The 11,179-nt window shown below is 50.9% G+C and overlaps 2 protein-coding genes across 2 annotated transcripts; both read right to left on the bottom strand.

Annotated features, from left to right (window-relative positions):
• Positions 1 to 594: 594 nt before the first annotated feature.
• On the bottom strand, positions 595 to 5,118 carry EMWEY_00040870 (hypothetical protein, conserved; the record flags this gene model as incomplete). The annotated part of the gene is made up of 2 exons (XM_013478797.1): positions 595 to 979; positions 1,208 to 5,118. The coding sequence occupies 2 exons, from the start codon at positions 5,116 to 5,118 to the stop codon at positions 595 to 597; spliced, it is 4,296 nt and encodes a 1,431-aa protein (XP_013334251.1).
• Positions 5,119 to 8,397: 3,279 nt separating this feature from the next.
• Positions 8,398 to 10,975, bottom strand: EMWEY_00040860 (GTP-binding protein, putative; the record flags this gene model as incomplete). Its single annotated transcript, XM_013478796.1, has 9 exons — positions 8,398 to 8,447; positions 8,552 to 8,588; positions 8,753 to 8,809; positions 8,930 to 9,203; positions 9,451 to 9,562; positions 9,819 to 9,948; positions 10,222 to 10,261; positions 10,585 to 10,633; positions 10,954 to 10,975. 9 exons carry the CDS (start codon positions 10,973 to 10,975, stop codon positions 8,398 to 8,400), a joined length of 771 nt encoding a protein of 256 aa, XP_013334250.1.
• Positions 10,976 to 11,179: the final 204 nt, after the last annotated feature.

Below are 11,179 nucleotides of genomic sequence, written 5' to 3'. Positions count from 1 at the left end.
TCCCGCTGTGTGAGGTTTTTGCGTTGATGCAACTCTACCAGCAACAACAGCAAAAGTTTTATGCTGACACGCAGCATAGCAACGTAGTTCAAAACACGTCAAGTATGCTTGCTGCCTGCTCTTCTGCATTCTTTGGCCGGCGTAAAGACGGAGACAAACAAGTCCCGCCCGTGCCAGCTAGAAAAATAGAATAAATATTTTCAAGGGGAACAAACTTCTTCAAGAGCACCAACCCACGGCGTCCGAGAAGGGCACCCTAGAGCTCCTTCCATTCTCTGCCAAGTTCGAGGAGGAGCATCGACTGACCAGGGAGGTATATTTCACCTCACAAGAGCATGCTGCTGTTTCCGCTGCTGGTATTGGTGCGTCTTCTGCTACTGCTTCTGCTCCTGCTTCTCGTGCAGCAGTAGCTGCTCCTGCTGCTTCTGCTGCTTTTTCTGTAGCAACTCGGCGAGCACGAAGCTGCTGCATCGGGAAGTTCAGCATTATGGGTCTACGCTTAGGGCCCCCAAGACGAGGAGGTGGATGCCACGAAAATCATCGCAGCGGGTTTGTTTCCGTTCTTTAGGGTTTACAGTTTGGTGTTTACGGTTTTCAGAGGAAGTTGCTGAACCTTAGAAAGGCTTGATGGTTGCCTCGTTGCAGAACTGCAGCAGCAGCAGCTGCGGCTGCTTCCCCTGCTTCTGCTGCTGCTTGCTGTGCTGGCGTCGGAGGCACATTGCTTCCCCCAGCCTTAAGAGCAGCCACCGCTGGACCTGGACTCTGTTTCCCTGGAGCGGCAGCAGTAGCAGCAGGACTTCCAGCAGACTGCTGCCTTGCTGCTGCTCCTGGTGCTCCACCGTCCGTCTGTATAGGCAGCTGCTGCTGGGAACAGTCTAACGAAAAAAGATCGGGGCCTTGGAAAGAAGGCCTGAAGACACCGGTGAGCAGATAAATGGCGCGCTGTCTCTCCGTGTCAAAAACCTTGTTGCTGACATACCTGAAGCAGCAGCAAACAAACAATGCGGCAAAACGCATGCAACCAAGTTACATGTTACAAGTGCAGGCATGCAACAGCAGCTGACCTGCAGCAGCAATGCTGCTGTTACTGCCTTTGCTGCGACTGCTTCCATTGCTACTGCTGTGTTTGCTGATATTGGTGCTGCTACTGGAGGTATTACTGCCTGTGCTAGCCGTGCTGATCGTGCTGCAGTAGGTATTACTGTACCTCTGTACAGCGTAGAGAGCGCTGGTCCTTGACTGTGCTGCCCAGGGTCTGTCCTTCATACCGCTGATGATTCCATCCCAAGTTGCTGCTGCCATCTCGCCACGCTGTACAGTCGCAGACACCGGCTGCTGCGGCTGCTGCTGCTGCTGCGTTTGCGGCTGCTGCTGTGTTTGCTGCCTGCCACTAGCAACAGCAGCAGCAGCACGCGTAGGGCAAGGGGGAAATTCTGCTGCATGCAGAGCCGGAGAGCCCGCATACTGAATTGAAATACTGTCACCAATACCTCTCCACAAGGCCCCTAGAACAGCAACAAGTGCTGCTTCAGTTTTAAACGCTGGCAAGGAAGGAGAAGAAGCAACAGAAAATTGAGGACCCCCAGCTGGTGCTGCGACTCCTGCTTCTGCTGCACCGCACGACAAATCAAATCCAGGCAGCTGTAGCTCTTCCGAAGGAGCGGCAAGGGCTGCCACTGTTGCTGTTGCTGCTGCTGCCGCCGCTGGTGTTGCTAATCCATTTCCAGCTCCCTGAGATCCAGGAGAGAAAATCCCTGCTGTAGTCCCATGGTCTGCTGCTGCCCCAGCAATCAGTGCCGCGCTACAATTCAACTCCTGCTGCTGTTGCTGCAGCAGCTGCTCCTTGAAAAGTATTGCCCCGTGTCTGCGTCTCGTTTCTGCTGTTTGCTGCAGCAGCAAACCTTCAGCTGTTGCTTTCAACACATCCTGCCGTCCCTCCAATACAAAGCAGCAATGGGGGCAAGGAGTGCCGCGCATCCAAACCCCTAGGGCCCTCAGGTGTACGTACAGCGCAACAACACCGAGACAGACATGAGCGATGTTGGTTCGATCAAGGCAGTCTATACAGTTGAAACGAACCACACCCCTCTGCAGCACAACGGACTGCTGACACTGTTCTTGCTGATGCTGATGCTGCTGTTGCTGCTGAAACAGGAAGAATCCTGTTTGCTGCAGCAGCTTGGAGCCGAGGACCGCCAATTCAGCAAACGCGGAGTCAAAGCCAACAGACTCGCTGCGCACGTGCCAATCCATCTCGTAGTAGTATACCTGTGGCAACTGCTGCTTCTGCTGCTGCTGTTGCAGTAGCGGCTGCTGCTGTTCGCTGCTGTTTTTGTCTGCAGCGTTTCCCTCAACAGGAGACGTGGGTGTACCTGCTACTGTCCTGCTGGGACTGCGGGTTCCTAACTTGCAGCTGCGACTTGCTGTGCCGTGACTGCCGGTGCTGCTAATCCTGCTGCTGCTGTTGGTGTTGCTGCAGTTGCTGCTGGTGTTGCTGCAGTTGCTGCTGCTGCCTTCGCTGTTGTTGCTGCTGCTGGTGCTGCTGCTGCTGCTGTCGCTGGTGGAGTGTATAGACACTGCGAATTCGTCGCTGCAGTGGAACAAGGCCTTGCGGTAGGCGCTGCTGAGGGTCCCCTCAACGTTGTGCTGTTGCCGGACGAGATCGAGCAGCAGTAGCGGCTGCTGGTAGCGATGCAGCAGCCAGTGTAGGTGTCTCTTAAGGTGTACGTACACCTCAGCTGCAGGCAGATCAATACAGGTACTAGGAGATGGCATAAGAAAAGAAAAGAGAGCACGAGAAACACTTTCGTGTCTCCAATAGATAGGGATCGATCCTCTAACAAATACAACGGAGGCACAGGAGGGTTTATAACGCCACCGCCACTCTGACGAAGCACTTCCTGCTGCTGCTGCTGCTGTTGCTGCTGATGCAGCAGCTGCTGCTGTGTCGCCGGAGTCCCAAGGTTCACGACGCAACGTATCCGCAGTGACGGCTGCTGGTACTGCTGCTTCTGCTGCTCTTGCTCGTGTTCCTGCAGCAGCTGCTGCTGCGATTGCCATTTGGGGTGGCAATACAGTCCACAGCATTTGTTCGCACTCCACTTCGTTGGCTACTCCAAGTGGGCTGCTGCGGCCATCTGCTGCTGCTGCTGCTGTCGCTCCATCTGCTGCTGCTGCTGCAGCATCTGCGGGCCGTTCCAAACCCCGACTGTAGAAACGAGTCCCAGCAGCAAAACGAGAGCGCCTAGCTAAGACAGACAGCTGAAGGAACTCCAAATCTTTTCCCAGTTGATCATGCTGCTGCTGCTGCTGCTGCTGCATTTGTTGCTGCTGCTGTTTGTGCTGGCCACGGGCAATGGCGATCGTCTGCTGCTGCAGCCCCCCCTGGACCAGCACCGTTTGCCACGGAGAAAAGCAGCAACCAGTTGATGGTGCTGCCGCTGCTGACGATGAACAGCAGCAACAACCCTCGCAATCGTATACAGAAGATGCTCTGCTGCTGTGGCTGCTGCTGTTGTTGCTGTTGCTGTCTACGCCGTCTGGTGCGCAACCCTCCAAGGGGCGTGCGCTCGCTGCTTCTGCCGCCGCAGCAGCAGGAGCTGCTGCAGCAGCGCCACCAACTGCTTCCTTTTTTTGCGCTGATATATATGCATGCGATAAATGCTGCTGCATCTCCCGCAGCAGAAATTTGTTGAAGACGAAATGCCCTGCAGCACCTCGTTGCAGTTTTCTGTGTTTGCTGCTGCAGCACTTGCAGCGCCTGGCTTCAACCTGCTGCTGCTGCTGCTGCTGCTCTAGCCGCTGCTGCTGCTGCACATGCTCCACTTGCTGCTGCAGCGAGAGTGTGAGGTCAATGTCGCCAGAGAAGAGGAGCGAATAAGGAGAAGAACTAAAGCCCGACAGGAGCAAGCAGCAAAGCCGCTGCTCCTTCTCCAGCAGCTTCCTGAACTCCGCAATCTGCTGCGGCTGCAGCCGGCAGTTCTGCTGCTGTTGCTGCTGCTGACGGTGGGTTGGTTGTACCTCAATTAGCTCTGGAGGCGACGAGTAGCCGCTTCTGTTGCTGCTGGTGCTGCTGCTGTCCGCTGTTGCTGTTGCTACCCTGATCTCCCCAATGTCTACACCTGCAGGGGCGCAGCAGCCACCAACACGAGGGCCTCCATAGAATACCTGCCGCTGCAGTTCAACAGCAACAGCATCAGCAGCAGCAGCTGCTGCTGCATGGTGCAGCGGCTGCTGCGATCCCTCCCACTTCCAAGCGAAAAGAGGGATTAACTGCACACCTTCAAGAGCAAATATCGGCACAGGATCCAGTCCTGCTGCTGCTGCACCTGCTGCTACTGCTGCACCTGCTGCTGCTGCTGCCGCTATATCGGGGAGAGCCCCAACAGTCGATCTCTGAGTAGCCACACAGAGATAAAGACCGCATAAGAGCTGCACCGCCCCTAGAAGCCCGAAGACTGGCGCAGCAGCAAAGCAGCTGCATGTACCCTGGCCGCATATGCTGCGAGCAGCAGCAGAGTTGTTGCTGCTGCTGTTGTTGCTGTTGTTGTCGATGGCACCTGCGCAGCCACCTGGAGGCAACGTGCTAGCGGCAGCAACCCCCAACTGCTGCTGTTGCTGCTGCTGAGAACTCGGAGGCCGCAGCAGCAGCCGCAAACAGTCTGTGTTGTGACGCTGCTGCTGCAGTTGGCTGTTGTACTTCTGCTGTTGCTGCAGCAGCAGCAGCCTCGTCGACTCAAAGACGCTCGCCGTGGGCAGACAGTGCTGCTGGAAGGCAGCTACACAACTAAGGCTCCTCCGAGTATCTGTACAGATGCTTCTGCTGGAATTGCTGCTGCTGCTGCCCTTGTTGCTCCCTGCTGCTGCTGCTGCTGCTGCTTCTGCTGGATCTAACACTGTCTTCTTGAAGACCAAAAGACGGCCGTAGCAGCTGCAGCGGCAGCAACAGCCGATTGCCTTGTCTCTTGGGGTCGAAGCAGGAGCACTAGGGGACAACTGCTGCTGCTGCTCTTGCAGCTGCTGCGGCTGCTGTTGCTTCTGCCGCTGCACATTTAAAGCTAAGAGACAAACTGCGTTGGGGAGGTCGTATACAACCACCTCCTGTAAAGACGTTGCCATGGCTACCAGCAGGAGAAGCCCCTCTGCAGCATGGAGGGCCTATACAAGCCCGCTTCTAGGGTTTAGGGTCTAGGGTTTAGGGTTTGGAGTCGGAGACGAAGGCACGGTCTCTCGAGCAGCCGCATGTCTTGAGGCCTCCCCGAGGTCCTGCTTGTCCTTCTGCGGCACCTGCTGCTGTTCCTGTTGCTGTTCAGTGTGTGCTGCGGTGATTTTGCGCAGCTACAGAGCGTACAATAGCAGCAGCTGCTGCTGCCGTTGTTGCTGGTGAATGCTGTGTACCTTCTATGCGCAGAGGCAGGCTGCGTATGATAGTCCACAGGGGAGGATCCCCCGCTATGTGTGGGGCCCTACAGGGCATGTGGGTGTAATATTATCGCCGCATGAGCAGCAGTAGCAACAGCAGCGGCGGCTCCTGCAGCAACAGCTGGATCTGCGGAGCAGCGCGCTAGCTGGATGGGAAGGGGGGGGGCTTGTTTATGCTTTTGTGGGGTATTTGACGCATAAGAGGCTGTCAATATGAGAAGAAAATATAAAATTATTCAATTGATAAGCACAATAAACTAATAATTCAAGAAGTTAACGAACACACAAAGAAGAAGAGCGGTGCTCGTGGGCTGCTGCTGCTGCTACTGCTACTGGTGTTCTGTTCTGTTCTGGGGGGCTGCAGCGCTGCTGCTACTGCTGCTGCTGCTGCTGCTACAGGGTCATGTGTGGTGTTGTTGGGTTCGCGTTTCCCGCCAAATTGTGGAAATTTTCACAATTAAATTGCGCTAAGTCGAAACGTTTTCCTTTTTAGTTATTCCCCTTGTACGCAGGCGGTGGGCTTCTCTCCCGCCGCCCGCTGCGCCTCTCTGCCGCGCGCCCGAACAGAGGTTAATCTCCCGCGCGTTGCGGTAATTCGTTCCTTTTTTGTATTTTCTTGAACATAATCGAAGTAAGCTTGAAGAAAGGAATTAAACTAGGTGCTGTATCTTCATTTTTGGGTGGAACAACCTCTAGACGCCTTGTTGCATGCTGCATGCTGCCTGCTGCATGCCCGTATTGTTTGTTTGTTTCCCTTGTTCTTTTGCTTAAAAGCAGCATTTAAAGACTTCTACAGAATGGCATTTCTAATTATTTGCATTTCCACACCACGTGGGGTGCAGCAACTGCAGCAGGAGCTGCAGCAGGAGTAGCAGCAGCGCCAGCAGCAGCCATCAGCAAATGGGAGGAGCAGCGGCAGCAGGGTCTAAAGGTATAAGTTATTGTTTGCTTCTGCTGTGCTTCTTCTCAGAATGGCGGCGGCAGCAGACGGAGATAAGACGGCCCCTCATATGATCAACCGTGACAACCCTGTAAGTCTAGGGTTTAGGGTTTAGGGTTTAGTATATTGTATGCATAGGATATATTATATCATTTAGAAGCAAGACGAAGCCTACCTAAACCCTTAATCCCTCCTTACCTCCAATAAACAGACCACATAACTACTTATCAACTGCAGGAGTCAGGAGCAGCAACCATAGAAGCAACCATAGCACAATCATCATTAGGAAGCAAGAGTATAATCAGTGAATATCCCCATCACCTCACCCATCATAATGATCAGCATGCACAGCATTGAATATATTAATGAATGTATAAATAAATAAATATAAATATACATATATATATGTATATATGTGTATATATATATATATTACAGGAGGGTGGCCCATTACAATTACTATCTCGTTGCGTACTAGATAATAGTCAAGTATTAATTAATTGTCGAAATAATAGGAAATTATTAGGCCGAGTTAAGGCATTCGATAGGCATTGTAATTTATTATTAACAGACGTTCGAGAAATGTGGACAGAAATTTCAAGAGGTGGAGGAAAAAAAAAACAGAGAATGGTGAATAAGGATAGATTTATATCGAAATTATTCTTAAGAGGGGATGCAGTTATTCTTATACTTAGGAATCCTAGGTAAATTATTTATTTATTTATTTATTTACTTTTTATTCTATTCAATTTATTATTTATTATTCATTAATATATTCTATTTATTCAGGGGAATCTTATGATATATCTTATGTCTGTATATCTATATATATGTATTTATTTATGTATGTATGTATGTATATATGCGTATACTATACACAACACAGACACCGGGATGCTGCTGCTAATGCTGCTGCTGTTTATGCTGCCGCTGCTGCTGCGGATGGAGTACACTGCAGCAAAAGGCAGCAATTCACTACTACACACACAGCAGTAGGTGCAGCAGCAAAGTGCTAACGGCAACAGCAGCAAGCAGAAAGCAGCAGTACCAATCTGCAGCAACAACAGCAGCAGGTTGCAGCAAACTGCAGTAAGCTCCAGCAAATAGCAGCAAACTGCAGCAGGGAGTTTGGGGCTTTTTAAAGCCCCAAAACATACCTGAGGATGCATGCAGTGCTGCAGCTGCATTTCTTTGGTCTTACTCGCAACAGGGAGATGTTTGTGTTGATTAATTCTTTATATCTAATTAAATATGTTAATTTATATTATTTATTTTATTATTTACTTTATTATATAAATAGCTAACAATAAATAGCTGCATGTACACCCTATATACAATATACAGTAGCTAGCCTATACATATACACTCTGCGCAAACAGCTGCAGCAGCAGCAGCAGTAGTTAGTAGCACCAGCAGCAGCAGTAGTTAGTAGCAGCAGCAGCAGCAATAGTAGCAGCAGAAGCAGCAGTAACAGTACCCTCCATTTATGTGTAACGCCGCCCTCTATCAATTGCTGCTGCTTCTGATACTCCTGCTGCTGCTGCAACTGCAGCAACTGCAGCAGCAGCAGCAGCTGCTGCTGCTGCTATCTTCTCTCCTAGGGCAAAAAACAAACTTGAGTCGAAGGCCATTGACGGGCCGCTCATCTTAATGTTGTAGTTGAGGTGTACGTACACCTAAAAATGCAGTGCCTTGTAGCAGGAGGAAGCAGCGTATAACCGCTTTACTACATAAGCAGCAGCTGCTGCTGCTGCAGCAAGCACTGCTGCTGCTGCTGCTGCTGTAGCAACCATGTATGATGGATGCTGCGCAGCTGCTGCAACTGCTGCTGCAGCAAAGGCATTGAGCAAAATGCGACTCAGTTTTGACATAACAAGATCAGCCTCCTCGTGCTGCAGTACTTGCTGCTGCTGCAGCTCTTGCTGCTGCAGCTCTTGCTGCTGCAGCTCTTGCTGCTGCAGCTCTTGCTGCTGCACCCAAGAACTTCCACGAAAACAGATGCTGCAGCAACAGCAGCAACACCTGTTGCTGCTGCATTAGATGTCCGCTGGTGTGGCATCCTTAAGGCGCATGAACACATCTCGTGCTGCAGCAAAACAGCAGACACAAACAGCGTAAACCCTAAACCCTAAACCCTAATAAACCCTAAACCCTAAGGCGTACACGTTAAACCCTAAATCCTAAACCCACCTAAGTCTTCGAACAGCCGATTGACGTTCTGTCCTGTCTGCAGCAAACAACAAAACCCTAAACCCTAAACCCTAAACCTTACATTGATGTAAATACAAGCACAAAACCCCCCACCACCACCAGCAGCCCCTTCGAGCTACTGCTGCTGCTGCTTTTGCTGCTGTTGCTGCTGCTGCTGCTGCTGCTGCTGTAACCACGTACCTTTGCAGAGCACTCAATGAAAGCGAATTCGTTTGACGCGCAAAAGCTCTTCACCTCCTGGGGAGTCCACAGATACACCGCAAACCCTAAACCCTAAACCCTAAAACCCTAAAACCCTAAACCCTAAACCCCAAAAAGAAGCCCAAACCCTAAACCCTCTCTCCCCAATGTTCGCACCTCTATGCCGCGTTTAACTTGAGCCAAATTGTTTTTGTATTTTTCTGTGTCAGCCGCCGTCTCAGCAGGAGCAGCAGCAGAACTAGGCCCTTCTTCTTCTCCTTCCTGCTGCTGCTGCTGCTGCTGCTGTGGCTGTTGCTGCTGCTCCTCAGTAACATCCGACGCGCCCACCAGCAAATCGCATTTATTTGCTGCAACGACGATGCAGCAAGACCCTAAATGCTGCCGCAGCTCCTTTGTCCAAAACTTAACTGCTTCTAACGAAGAGGGTGCTCTGCAGCAGCAGCAGCAGCAGCAGCAGCAACCACAGCAGCAGCAGCAGCAACAGGGCAGCAATGCGATGGATTATCAACAAAAAGAGCAGTAAGGACATTTCTGCACAAACTGCCATAAATTGGCAGCAATTGAAGCAGCAGCAGCAGCAGAGGCGCAGCAGTATGAACAACAGCAACACCACCAGCAGCAATACCACCACCAGCAGCAGCAGCAGCAGCAGCAGCAGCAGCAGCAGCATGTCTTACGTGACATCATACACCACAACAGCTCCTGCTGCATCTCGATAGTAGAGGGGGGCCATCGCCCTAAACCGCTCTTGTCCTCCCGTATCCCATATGTGCAGCTTCAGCTGATTGCCTGCAGCAGCAGCAGCAAGAGCAACAGCAAGAGCAGCAGCAGCAGCAGCCGTTCAAGCAAAAGTGGCAACAACAGCAGCAGCAGGATAATCAGCAGCAAAAGAGTAGCAGCAGCAACAGTACAAACATCACGAAAACAGCAACAGCATCAACACCACCAAAACAGCACCAAGAGAACAGCAGCAACAGCAGCTGCAGCAACAGCAGCAGCAACAGAAGCAGCAACAGCAGCAGCAGCAGCAGCAACAGCAGCCTACCTTGTGCCAATCTAACGGTTTGCTGTAAGAAAGCAGCACCAATGGTGACCTCATGATACAGAGGGAAACGACCACGAGAGAAACGAAGGGCAATGCTGCTCTTACCCACACCGCTATCCCCCAATAATACCTATAAATAAATAAATAAATAAATAAATTAATTAATTAATTAATTAATTAAATTAATTAATGTTATTTATTTATTTATCTATTTATTTATTTAATGTGGAGGGGAAAGCAGAAAAGGAGGAGAACTTGTCTTGCTGCTAAAGAATTAATATTCAACTTTTTAGGGTTTAGGGTTTAGGGTTTAGGGTTTGTGTCTCGGGGGTTTAGCCTCTCATATTTGAGGGTTTAGGGTTTAGGGTTTAAGGGTTTAGGGTTTAGGGTTTGTGTGACTAACGATTTTGGCTTCGAGGCTGAGGCGAGAGGAGGAGGTACTTCTGCACCACACGCATACAGCAGCAGCAAATGCAGCAAATGCAGCAGCAGCAGCAGCAGCAGCAGCAGCAATATAATAGAAATAATTATTAAATATATTTAATTTACTTTATTAATAATAAATAAGAATAAAAAAAGGAGGAAAAACAAATAAAAAGAACAACTGCTGTTGTAGGTATCCACTCGTGCTGCTATGACTGATACAATTACTGCTGCTACTGCTATTACCCTTACTGCTGCTGCTGCTGCTGCTGCGGCTATTACCACTGCTGCTGCTGTTGCTGCTGCTGCTGCTGTTGCTGCTGCTGCTGCTGTTGCTGCTTACGGTGAGGCATTGTGAAGACGCAGCTGCGAATCTCCCCGCCCCGTCAGCGCTGTAAGAAGACACACAACATAAGCAGCAGACAATATTATAGCAGCAGCAAAAGACAGCAGCAGCAGCAGCAGCAGCAGCAGCAGCAGCAAACAACAGATGAAGCTGCAGCAGTGGAAAACATGCACCAGCAGCAAACAATGGATGCGAGATCAGCAGCAGCAGACAGTATTAGCAGCAGCAAGCAGCACAAGAAGCAAGCAGCAGCAGCAGCAACAAGCACCAGCAGCAGCAACAAGCACCAGCAGCAGCAACAAGCACCAGCAGCAGCAGCAGCAAGCAGCAGCAGCAGCAGCAGCAAGTAATGAAGAGTATATTTACCCGAACTAATACCACAGCCCATATCGGGCTTCCTAGGCGCAACGGCAGCTGCTGCAGCAGCTGCTGCTGCGTCTGCTGCTTGCTGCTGCTTCTGCTGCAGCTAGTTATGTGCCTCTATATAAGGAAAGCGCTTTGTTGCGGCAGTAGCAGCAGCAGCCGCTGCTGCTACTGATGCTGCTGCAGCAAATTCTTTGCTGCTGCAGATCTGTCCATGTGAGCTGATGTT

This window comes from Eimeria maxima, genomic scaffold (genome assembly GCF_000499605.1).
Source record: "Eimeria maxima Weybridge genomic scaffold, Emw_scaff683, whole genome shotgun sequence".
Lineage (NCBI taxonomy): Eukaryota > Apicomplexa > Conoidasida > Eucoccidiorida > Eimeriidae > Eimeria > Eimeria maxima.
This window is presented reverse-complemented; position numbering and strand designations above follow the sequence as displayed.